Source organism: Podarcis cretensis (assembly GCF_951804945.1).
Source record: "Podarcis cretensis genome assembly, chromosome: 2".
Classification (NCBI taxonomy): Eukaryota; Metazoa; Chordata; class Lepidosauria; order Squamata; family Lacertidae; genus Podarcis; species Podarcis cretensis.
The window spans coordinates 123,306,934-123,320,012 of NC_137171.1; the positions used below are offsets into that span (position 1 = coordinate 123,306,934).

General features: G+C 42.4%; 1 protein-coding gene across 1 annotated transcript in view; it reads left to right on the forward strand.

Annotated features, from left to right (window-relative positions):
• Positions 1-8,715, forward strand: part of LOC307209847 (vomeronasal type-2 receptor 26-like) — a gene marked incomplete at both ends in the record, with an annotated part of 161,875 nt that extends 153,160 nt beyond the window's left edge. Inside the window, one exon of the mRNA XM_079965211.1 lies at positions 7,805-8,715. Coding sequence (XP_079821337.1) covers positions 7,805-8,715 — 911 coding nt within the window. The remainder of the gene's footprint in view (positions 1-7,804) is intronic.
• Positions 8,716-13,079: the final 4,364 nt, after the last annotated feature.

Here is a 13,079-nt window from a genome sequence, read left to right on the forward strand (position 1 = left end):
GCTATTTTTTTTTTGACCGTAACAGCCATACAGGTCAAAAGGGGAGGGGGATATGATGGGCCTAATCTGGTTTATAGAGCAGAGTTTCCTCCCCACTGTCTGAAAACCAAATGTTGACCCTGTCTCTTGTGAATGTGCTTTTCCAAAAAGTTTAGATATGTTCAGCTGCTACTTGTGGTTCAAGGACCCGAACCCCGCGCAGTGGAATGAAACACAAGGACACGTGATATAAGGTTAATGGGCAAGAAAAGGCCACAACTTTGGCAGAAATGACTGGCAGAATCCGAGACCAAGGAGAAGAGTCGGCGGAAGAGGAATGGAGGAAATTTAAAGACTATTTACAGAAATACTGCAAAATTAATGAATGTTAGAATGATGTTGGACAGAAATTAAATGGTTACCAGCTGTAATGTAAAGGTTGAACAACAAGCTAAAATAAGTTATACTAAGTTATAATAAGGATTTGCTGAATTAAGAATCTGAATTGGAATACAAAAGGGGGAGGTGAGAGGAGGTCCGGGATACAAGGTAATGGAAATAAGAAATGGGAACTATATTTGTTTTGTTTTGTTTGTTTTAATTGTGTATTTTTGCTTTTTTGTCTGTTGTCTTTTCTTTTTGTATTAAATTGCAAAATTTTAATAAATATCTATATATAAAAAAAGAAAAGGCCACAACTTTATTGATTACAGCAAGTGAAAAGGTATTGGCTCAGGCATAGGATTACGTCAGCTGACTCCACCCACTCGGAGAAGGGTGAGTCTAAAAGACAAAGGGGGTTTATTCACCAGTAGGTGGAGCCTGTTGATGCTAATCCAACTATAGGCTCTCCCCTGATGTCACCGAGGGTCGTGCCACGGCCTCCCGCCAAGCAGGCATCGGACAGCGTACACGACCGCCGGATTCCTTTAACGGAATACCCAAAAATTGAAGGCATAGGCGATGGCCACACCTAGCCCTTCGACACCACAACACATTATTCCAATGCCTAACCTACCCACCAATACCACGAAAGTTGTGACGATTGCTACGAGGTAGGCGAAAAAACCAAAAAGCCTAATGCCAAATGGAAAAATTCCTACCAGGCCCCCTGGACAACCAGGGCGACCAACCTAAGGTCCATAGCAAGGCCAAAAGAAAACTGGGAACCCTGCTCTAAGGGAGTGGAGGGTGGGTGACTCACGACGGGACGACAAAAAGTGAGGTCTGGAGGCTGGCGCCGCAGCAATTTAGGCTGCTGTACACGCCCCCTTGAAGGCACCTGGTTGGGTGCCTGGCCGAGGGCGTGGGCGCCAGCCAGGCGAGTGGGAGGCAGGGGGCAAACACCCCCTGCTTGAGTCGGAGTCCGGCTCCCAGCCACAACCACTCCCCTCTCTTGCAGGGAGGAGAGTCTTTCCCTTCGCCATTTTAGAGTCTAGAGTGACATCTGAGGGCTGTTGCAAAACATGTTTTCTCCAACCCTGCACCTGAGGATGGAGCCATGTAAAGATTGCAGGATGTTGCAGAGCCAATGCTTATCTCCCTTATGGCTATCAAAATCACAGTGACCCTCCTCATTTCTACACACCAAAACTTCTGGGATTTGTCCAAAGATCATATCTGATGCCATTAAAATAAAAACCAAAAACAAGAGCTACGTGAGGTAACATTGTGCATTCAAGGTGGAAAGGACAGGGGCATAAATGTCATCAACAGCTTGGACAGAGACTTAGGGCAGGTGAGTCAGAATATGTGGTCATGAGCTTGTCTTCTATACCTTCAGATGTGAAGTCTTGCTTGGACTCCATCAGCTTTACAAGAAGGGTTTGGCTTCATTTAATGAACTGAGGGGAGCATTCACAAGGGAGAGGGCTGTTCCAGGCAGTACCAGAATGACGGTGATTCTTCTTCTTGTTCTTCTGCTGCTGCTGCTACTGCCTTATGCAGACTGTGAGATGCAGAAAGCAAAATGCTCATTAACTTTGGATAGGAGTCAGATAGACCCATTCAACTATTACAGGCCAGGAGACCACCTCATTAGTGGGATCATCTCTCCCACAAAAGCCATATTTCATGAACAAACCTTCAACAGGACACCCTCTACCAGCTTTAAATGGTAAGAGATTTTGTGGGGATGGAGTTATTTCTTCTCCCCACAATCATACCTTCGAGCTACATTTGATTATAGACTGTAGGTCCATAAACATGCTAAAAATCAAAGAAGAGTCAGATGACTGCCAGCCAAGATTTGTCCTAGAAAACAAATCAACCCCAAATGTCGAAAAAATAAATAAATACAATACGTTTATTCCTTTTTAGCGGTGCAGTTCCTTCACAAAGGCTATCCTCTCCCTCTTCCAATGAGATATAATTAGGTGAGCTTTTAAGCTGCTGGCTTTGGTTCTGAATCAGTGTAAGCACAAGTAAAATTCTGGAAATAAAATCCAGTTTTTTATATCACCGGTTAAAGCTTGCTTTAAAAATCCCTCAGATAAATCTGCTACATCACTAACTGCAGGATGGATGACGAAACAATCTGTATATTTTTGCAGGAAAGGGAGCACAAAGTACTGGGAGGTGCTCTCCTTCTTGCTTGCCATTCAAGAGTTCAACCAGAATGCCAGGCTCTCCTTCAACATCACCCTGGGCTACAGCATCCATGAGAACTTTTTTGATGGAAGGGTGACCTATGACGCTTTGCTAGACATGCTGTCTACCGGGAAGGCAAATATTCCAAACTACAAATGTGGAAGACGGAATGATTTACTGACTGTTCTGGAAATGGCTGACTCTCAAAACTCCATCTTGCTTTCAGGCACATTGGGCATCTATAAAATCCCACAGGTAGGAATGGAGAGGGATATGGCATTTTCTGGCTGAGCCTCATTGCAGAGAACTAAAAAGGGGGGTAAAAGAGATGGGCAAAGTGAGACAGAAGAGTGATTTGGGAGTGATTTCTCTTGGTGGACAGACACATATCTAGATTCTCTCGAATGAGCATCTCTTCTCAAAGGAGTTCTTTCAGAATTTGTAGCAGAATCACAATGCTGACTTTATTAAAATGAACAAGATGATATCCTATTGGCGATAGATGTGCTGCACACTCCTTTGGAGATAATCCTCTTCAGTGGCTTTGAGGTTCCTGCTACATTCATTTCCTCTCGCCTATCTATTTTCCCTATGTTTTTAGCTGTTTGTATCTATTAAAAATGAAGCTGCAAGACAACCAATCTCATTAATTTGAATTATTATAGGTATCTTGGGCACCATTAAAGGCTTAGTTAGATTCTTAAAAATTCTATTAAATCCAACTTTTACTTCAAATCAAAATCATAGGTATAGTGGTAAAAAAGGTAAAGGTAAAGGTACCCCTGCCCGTACGGGCCAGTCTTGACAGACTCTGGGGTTGTGCGCCCATCTCACTTAAGAGGCCAGGGGCCAGCGCTGTCCGGAGACACTTCCGGGTCACGTGGCCAGCGTGACATCGCTGCTCTGGCGAGCCAGAGCCGCACACGGAAACGCCGTTTACCTTCCCGCTGGTAAGCGGTCCCTATTTATCTACTTGCACCCGGAGGTGCTTTCGAACTGCTAGGTTGGCAGGCGCTGGGACCGAGCAGCGGGAGCGCACCCCGCCGCAGGGATTCGAACGTACCTCGGGTTAAATACTTAATTCATTCCGGAGGTCCATTCTTAACCTGAAACTGTTCTTAACCTGAAGCACCACTTTAGCTAATCGGGCCTCCTGCTGCGATTTCTGTTCTCATCCTGAAGCAAAGGTCTTAACCTGAGGTACTATTTCTGGGTTAGTAGAGTCTGTAACCTGAAGCATATGTAACCTGAAGCGTATGTAACCCAAGGTACCACTGTATTGTTTTAATGATTTTTTCTATGTTTTTAGCTGTTCTTATTTTATCTGGAAACCACCTTATGTTCTCATCAGTGGAAAAGATGGATAATTAAAATAGTAGTAGTTACAGATAGGTAGCTGTGTTGGTCTGCCATAGTCAAAACAAAATTTAAAAAATTCCTTCCAGTAGCACCTTAAAGACCAACTAAGTTAGTTCTTGGTATGAGCTTTCGTGTGCATGCACACTTCTATCGGAAGAAGTGTGCATGCACACGAAAGCTCATACCAAGAACTAACTTAGTTGGTCTTTAAGGTGCTACTGGACGGATTTTTTTTTATTTTGTTTTAAAATAGTAGTAGTAGTAGTAGTAGTAGTCATACTGAGAACACAACTGAGGAATTCATGTAGAACTGGAGTAAGCTCTTCTTCAGGGCATTCTTTGGTTCAAACTAGGGAACTCTCCATGAAAATAATACATGGCTGGTACTTCATACCACAATTAATATCTTTTGCACAAAGGGGTGCTCCCCCCTTATGCTGGAGGGGCTGTCAAAACATTATAACCCAGTGACATGCGTGGCAGGACTGCTCCAAATTAAGAGTTCTGGACAAAAGTATTTTCAGAGATCTCATTCATAACTGGACAAATCGTTCACCCCACCGCTTCTCTGGGTCTTCTGATCTTGTTTGCAGATTCAGATGGATACCTGAATAGCAATGAATTTCTTCTGCCCCTCTGTATGTGTAAAAGTGGAATAGGATAGAAACATTGTGGTACAGGTGTCTGTGTATCTAAATACTAAGGAAAGTGGACTGGTTTCCTCTGAGTGAAACACTGAATTTTTATTTATTTAAAACTTTTACAAGTCACTTCATTTTTTAAAAAACACCCATGTGTTGCACAACATCAAAACGGTAACAATGTCATTAAATTAGAAATGCAAGATGAAAGTAGTATAAAAAAGCATATAAAAACAGAAATTCAAGGAATCCATACAGATAAAAGCGGGCTTCTGTTTTCTGGGTCTGGGACGATTTATCTCTACATGGGAAATGTTTGTTGTCTGAGGTAAGAACTATGTGGGCTTTGAGCCAAAACAAGCCAACAATCTTTCTTTTCTTCCCAGGTCAGCTATGCTTTTGTCTCTCATGGTGTGAATGGTAAGAGGCAGTTTCCGTTTTTCTACCGGATGGTCCCCAAAGAAGAAGCTCTGTACCCAGGGATTGTCAAGCTGCTCCAGCACTTCAGATGGACTTTTATTGGTCTCCTTGTGCCAGAAACTGACAACGGAGAGAGGTTCAAGAAGACCTTGATGCCTGTTCTCGTTGAGAGGGGGATTTGTGTCGGCATCCTACAAAATATCCCACTGGAGAATAAGAATGGTGCAGTGATCAATTATCTTTCCTTCTTCAAGTGGAGACAAGTCCATGTATTTGTTTACTACGTGGACACCAATTATATCTTAATTGGAATACAAATGATACAATTTGTATTTGGCATGTTAATAAAACCTCTTTCAGGGAAAGTCTTGATCACAACAGCTATGGGGGAACTCACCTTGGACTTAATGCACAGTAGCATATCTTTCCAATATATCCATGGTTTTCTTTCCTTCCCTATTATGATAAAGGAATGGAGAAACTATGATATTCTCCCTCACCTTTTCCCTCTTATGAAAAAGATTGTGGAGACAGATTATAATTGTTTCTATTTAAGGCATGCACCATCAGTGAAAGGCTGGACCAGATGCAGAGAGAGAGAGAAAAGGGAGATGCTGCCACAAGATTTGTTGCAAAGAATCCTCTCTCTTGGCAGCGGCAAGATCTACAACACTGTCCAAACTGTGGCACGTGCCTTAAATGCTGCGTATTCTCAGCAGAGGGTGATGAAGCTGGAAGCTCAAAGGCTACAGCCATGGCAGGTATTCCCTTTTCCAACATAGACACTTGTCACTTTTTCCCAAGATGACAAGGAGCCATTAGTGAGCTCTCTTTTGGTACAGTCAGTCAACCAGCTCCAATCACACCTAACAGTTAGCTCCGCCAGCCCACATTTATGCTGAAGGAAGAAAGACAGTTGTGTCTAGCTGTGTAATAAAATTACAGGTTTTCCTTCACTACTAACTTAGGTCTAGCAAAACGTCATTTTAGGTTCAGTTAAACATGTTCCCTGATATGCATATACAGGATGGCAGCCTTAGTCCTTCTTACCTGTATGTTCCCTTGAATTAATGTAGCCAACTTTTTAAGGACACACAACTCTCAGCCACTGGTCAAAGGAGAGCCAAGCAAGAAATGGGCGAAATGGAGTAGCCAAGGTGGGTTCCTGTCTTCTAAATGCTGCTGTTCTCTTTGCCATTCTAGCTCCACCCTTTCATGGGGAACTCCCAGTTCTACAATTCTTCCATGGACAGAGTGTACTTGGATGAGAATGGAGAGTTGGCAGCTGACCTGGACATTGTGAACTGGATGAAGTCTACCAACAAGTCCATTTCTAAATTGAAGCTTGGGAGTATCAGCAGACAGGGATCCTCAGATGTACAGTTCACCATCGATCAGAACGCCATTGCATGGCTCAATTGGAACTATAAGGTGGGACAAATTATCTCTTTCATTTCACAGTTTTTCCAGTTCTTCAAGGTCTAATAAGTGTACCAGGTTGTGTGTGTGTGTGTGTGTGTGTGTGTGTGTGTGTTCCTTCAAATGCTTTCCAATGCCAACATTCAAGATCTAACAGTGAGGCTTGGGGCGGGGTATCTGTTTATTTAGGATGTGTGTAAAATAGGTAATGAAAAATTCTATTGAATGCAAACTTGAAAATAGCAGTTTCCACTGTGTTCACCCTGACCACATCTATTTTGACCTTAGAGGACAGGTATGCACTATAAAATTGGACCCAGGAGAATAAACAGAAGAAGGGAAGTGGACACAGGAATGAACAGGGAAGCAGTATAATTATTTATTATACTTTTAGCTTGCCCTTCCTTAGAATTCCCACATCCAGGATGCCACAGAAGACAAGGCCCTGTTGTGTGTTTGCATGCAGGTTGTTCTGCTGGTCTGTTGGACGGCAAGCAAGGCTTCTCTTATACATCTCATTTAAGTCCTTGGGTCCTGAACATTTAAGGACCTTTCATACAAGTCCCAGCACCATGGATTGGGTTCCATACCAAACAGGCAGCCAATACAGCTCTTGGAGCACGGGGGCCCTGTGACCCCATTTGGCTGCCCTGCACTAAACAGACCTCAAGTGGCAATGGAGTTATAGTTTTGCACACTTACAAGCTTATAGGTAAACCATGGTTGTGGAGTCAGCATTGAATCCTTCCCAACTGTGCCTTATTTCAATGGATAAATTAGCTCTGACACATTTCCTTTGGCACTCCTTGCTTTTATGTCTAGCCCCTGCCACCTTCCAGGTGTGTGGAAAGATGTCACCCTGGGTTCCTCAGGATGGTTCAGGAAGGAAAGCCACTTTGCTGCTATGACTGCATTCTCTGCCCAGAAGGAACCATCTCCACTCAGGAAGGTGGGTGGCTTCAGTGTAAAGGACCACCCTTCAGGAAGAGGGCATAGGTCTGAGGTTACTTATGTCTATTTTCATGATCTCTTCTGAGTTGGATTAACACTGGATAGCCACCATCTATAGGAAGAGTTTTCTTATGGACTTGGGTTGCAGTCCACTTCTTTACAGATTAGTATTTTATTTGTTTGCTAATATTGCAATCTGCTTGAAAAGCAGGATAGAAACACATAAATCAATAAATGCCTGTCCATCGAGAAGCAGGAATGAATGCATAAATTCACAAAAGCCTGCGTTTCTCACTATAAATCATCTGATGGAGTTATTGTGAGGTGTGCAGAAGAACCCTCTCAATTGTGATACCATTATGCATGCCCCGCCCCAAGATTTCCTTCTTTAAAGTAAAAAAGGTCCTGTTAGATATAAGGCTGTTATTAGTCTTTTTTTTTTGCAGATGCAGAGCGTTGTGTCAAATGTCCAAACGATCAACATCCAAACAAGGCCCGAGATCAATGTGTCCACAAGATCATCACCTTTTTGACTTATGAAGAAAACGTGGGGATTGTCCTATCTTCCTTTGCCCTCTTCTTGTCCTTAACCATAGGCTTTGTGTTAGGGATCTTCATAAAATACCAGGAAACTCCCATAGTCAAAGCCAACAACCGGGACCTCTCCTACATCCTCCTTCTCTCCCTCCTGCTTTCTTTTTTGTCCTCCTTTCTCTTCATTGGCCGGCCAAAGAAAGCCACTTGCCTTCTCCAGCAATCTGCCTTCAGCATCATCTTCTCAGTTGCCGTCTCTTCTGTGTTGGCCAAAACCATCACTGTGGTGCTGGCCTTTCTGGCCACAAAGCCAGGGAACAAGGTGAGGAGATGGCTGGGGAAGAGTCTGGCCAACTCCATTGTCCTTTCCTGTTCCAGTGTCCAAGTGATCATCTGTGCTATCTGGTTGGGAACCTCTCCCCCATTCCCAGACTCTGACATGAGCTCCCAACCTGGGCAGATCATCCTACAATGTAATGAAGGGTCTGCTGCCATGTTTTATGGTTCACTTGGCTACATGGGCTTCCTGGCTGCCATCTGCTTCACGGTGGCTTTCCTAGCCAGGAAGCTTCCTGGGTCCTTCAATGAAGCCAAGCTGATCACCTTCAGCATGCTGGTCTTCTGCAGTGTTTGGGTGTCCTTTGTGCCCACCTACCTGAGCACCAAGGGGAAGTACATGGTAGCCGTGCAGGTCTTCTCTATCTTAGCCTCCAGTGCTGGGCTTCTGGGCTGCATCTTCATGCCAAAATGTTATATTATTGTATTGAGGCCTGATCTGAATACAAAAGATTACCTGACAAGAACATCTAAAGATGGTACCTGAGTCTTAATGTATTCAGTTTTAACCCTTTATGTTCAGCATAGTAGTAATAAAGCTCACATACTTGTCCAGATTCAGACAAAAATAATATAAATTGGAAATATTCATTTAGATGAAAGCACAGAAATAATGACACCAGAAATCTTCCTGCTGGGATGTATGGATATATAATTACGAAAAGACTATGCAACCTTGTTGTAATATATGATTGCTTCTGTGAGACTTTTATATGCACACAGATAGAAGGACACATCATTACCAACAATGGAAGAATGACTATTAAAACTAACAGACTTATCTGAGATGGTAAACTGACACGTTTAATCAAAGGAAAATTAATGTTAACAGTAACTTCTCATAGACTTTTTACGAGAAAAAAAGACATCTGGATTTGAGGATTGAAGATAATGTTTGTTTATAAAAATGGCCTTGTGGGGTATATAGTGAATTGGATGAAGTACCGGTAAATATTGTTTTGTATGACGAAGCGATGAAGAATCAGAAGTTTTCTTTCTGAATCTTATTCATCGATCTTTCTTTTTATACTTCTTTTCTTTAAAACATTTCTTTCTTTTTCCTTCTTTATTCCTCGTCCCTTTCTGTGTCTTTATTGTATCTATATAAAAGTCTTGGCTTGGTAAAGAAATGTGAATATATATCAGGTTTTGTATTTTCTTCTATAAACCTTAATAAAACTTACAGAAAATGAAAAAAAGCACAGAAATAATGTAACCATATGGACTTGGCAATCACTGAAATGTAAGAAAGTGTTCATGAATATAAAGGAGCGATTTATAAATGGAAAACTGTATTTGATTGGCATACAAAAACAATTAACCAACGGTACTGAATGAAACATGGTCATTCCTAAACTCAGATTACATCTTGCTGAAAGTTCCACAAGCTCTAATATTTAAAAGTTTAATAAATGCTCTTTCTTTTCACTATTTAACCAAAATATTAAGTGGGGCATCGGGAGGATGAGTCAAGGAAACGGCTTCTGGGGATTAAGGTGGGAAGTTTTGGAAGATGAATGCAGGATCCAGAGTGATCCAAATGAGAAGGAAGTTCAAATAAGAATAACAGGTAATGTGAAAAATGAGAATAGGAAGTCTGAAACTCACAAGGGAATAAACAGCAAGCAAAACATCAGGTAGATGCCTTCACTGCACTCCTTCTGGTGCCTTATGAAAACATTGATCCCAGTGAAGAGACAATTCCGATGGTTCTCTAATGCAATTGCCCATCCAGACATGCAGAATGTTGACATGTTGTTTTTCAGTGTTGTTTTCATCTGCCCTTGATCTTAATTAATTTCACCATTTTATTCTTTTGTTACCTACTTTAATTTTATTACAATCAAGTGGTATATGAATCCAGTGAAATAAATAAAATATCCCAGAATAAAACATATTTGGTAGATATGTATATATATTCTGGACTGTGGGATACTTCAATTATTCTTTCACAGTGATTCTTTCACACCTTCCCTGTACCTTCCAAAGTTGATGAACCGCATCTGCCCTATTTCCCTCTATAGCACTTGCAGTAACCGCCTTTTGACGGTCTTGTCAGCTCAATGCACCAGAGTCCCTAACTCAGAGTGGCTCATAGAATATGTCAAATTTGTGTACCCCAGTGGCCAGCATCTTAGTCAACCAAATCATAACTCTTCTTGAGAAAGATCTGTGTCTTTCAGAGAAATATGTAATTCCCTTTACAACCTCATTTTTATATTTCCAGATGCCAACAAGTTCCAAATTGTCCATCATTTAAAGAAAAAAACTTTCTTTAGTTTATCCTGGGATGTTTTAATATTTTTATGTGAAGTACTGTCCTGCACTGAAGAGTCCACTCCATTTCTGTCTTCCATGAGGCACCAATTTTCAGATGCAAAATCCGTCAACCTTTCCATAAGTCCCTTATACTGGTTTGTCTTCATTGGGAGCATATATGCCTAGAACCAAAAACTTCCATCTCAACATATCTACTTTGTTCATCAGAGAATATCCATTTGGGGCAGAATTGGGAATGTGTATATAAAGAACAACTCCATTTAGCCCCTTCAGTCCTGCAAAGATAAATTCCTCACCTAATCTATTTTAATCAAATATCTGATACCTTTTTTCCTAATGTGTGTTTCTTATAAACAAATTTGATCCAATTTCAGTGTTTTCCCCCCAATAACGAAATATCTCCTTTCTCTTTTGAGGAGCATTTGCATCATTTATATTCTATGCTAAGTATTGGTAATCCATAGGTGAGCAGATTATTTTGTGACGCCTGTACCTGCATCCCCCATTTGTGATTTGCTAGTGAAATCTGTTCATCCAGAAATGGAGGTGTAATTGAGGAGGTCAGGTATGGGAGAGAAGTTGGGGGAGATCCTTCTCAGCTTGAGATCTCAATTACCTCCTGTTCGTCAGAGCAGACAATATTGATTCTTGATGGTTCCATGTTCTGACTCGAGAAAGCAGGGCTGTGGAACCACTGGCCAAGGTGGTCCTCTCTATCTGGTCCTCTGTAGGTCACATACCCCTCCCTAGCCATGCCCCTTACTGGTCCTGCTTTGTGACATTCCTGTGTGTTTTTGCATGACTGATGTGCTGCCTTGAACTCTTATATTGCTCCTTGCTTGTCTGGATAGAGAATAGACAGGGGTGTGCATATGTATGTAGGAACTAGGCTGCAGCAGAAAAGGTCAAAGGGGGGAGTATTCATTGTGCTTTCCACTTTTGCCTCTAGCAATACCCACCATTGGCATATGCCACCCCCCCATAAGGTTGCCCAGAAGGGACTGTGGCCTGGTTTCATGAGCTCAAAGTAGCTACTCCATGTTGTGTGTGTCTGTGTGTTCACTTACATCCTAAAGGAATATCTTGGTCCTGGCACTTATGAAGGTACTTGGTTAGTTCAAGGCCAAGCTGACCTTTTCCCCACACTGACCCATGTCAAAACCAGGGAGCTACTTGTGTGAATTCTCATAAACATGTTTTCCTTCACCTCTGCACCTGCGCATCAAGCCACATAGAAAATCTATGGTGTTGCCAAGGTGACGTTTCCTCTCGTATAATTATGCTTACTCTAGCCAAAGCTCTAGGGATTGAGCCAAAGATTGCCTGTGAGAAAAACCAGCCCAATATCAGAATCAAAGGCAAGGTAAGATAATTCATGGTGTGTAAAATAGCCCCTATGCTGCTGAGAATCTGTCTTGTCCATTTCCCAGTGCCACAAATGATCATGTTTGAGCACCTGAGGTCTAGACTTTGAGTTTTGATATTTCTTTTCAGATGCGTTGGGATGCGAAGTTTTCTTTGTTTCTGAATTTTGTCCCATGATATCCTAAGTAGTTTTGCTAGTAAGAAAAATAAAGTACATGCTCTGTATCACAAACAAAAAGCAAGCAGTGCTCCTCACTGAAAGTCTCACCCCTTGTTAGGATTGTGCTTGTCTTTAGGAATCCTCAAATGGGCTATTTTAGGGTGTCAACACAAACATTTTGGGGGGATCCATGAAGAAGGGGAGCTGGGTCATTCGAATTGTCATATCACCCACATCCACAGAGGGAAGCACCACATCTAAGGAATGTCCACAGCGATGACACAGGCCAGATTTATTCAGGGAAAGCCCCATGGAGTCCTTGCTTTCCACAAAGTCTGAGCAGTCCCTTGTAAGATCGTGTCGGCATGCATGTTAAAATTCCCTTGGACCTCCAGATGAGGTGTTTCCAGGAGAACATCTGGCAGAACCTGAAGCAGCTGAAGTAGGGAGTTCTTGGTGCAGCAGGGAGGCTGGTACACCAACAGGAATCCTGCACTGCCCCTTTTGCCAGAGTTCCAGAACATGCACTCAGAAAACTGTGTCCTCCTAATAGGTCGCTTCGTGAAAACTAAAGACTTCCTAAAAAATCACTGCAACCCCACTCCCCGCCAACATGACCTGAGTTGCTGTGCGTAAGAGAAACCTGGCATACAAGCAGTGGTAAGAACAGGCCAAGCTGCTGTGTCCAACCAAATCTGGGTTACTCATGCCAGGTCAATTCCCCCATCCATGATCAAGTCATAGATGGCACTGTTTTTATTGGTCATTGACATGGCAGTTAAAAGTTAATTTATTAATTTAAGTTACCACTAGTTGTGTTCTAAGACCGATTCACTGAAGCCCTAAGCAGCAGGAACACAGAACATAAAGCAGTTACACCTTCAGGATTGGACCATGGCACAGATGTCCAGGGAGCCCTGTTCGGGTTGCCATTGTCGGGATCTCTGCTCGGCCAAGCTGATAAATCTCATCTTCCGGAATCGCCCTCCCAACGAATAATTAACGACCTGAGCCTTTCATGAGGCTCCAAGGCACATTCCCCCCTT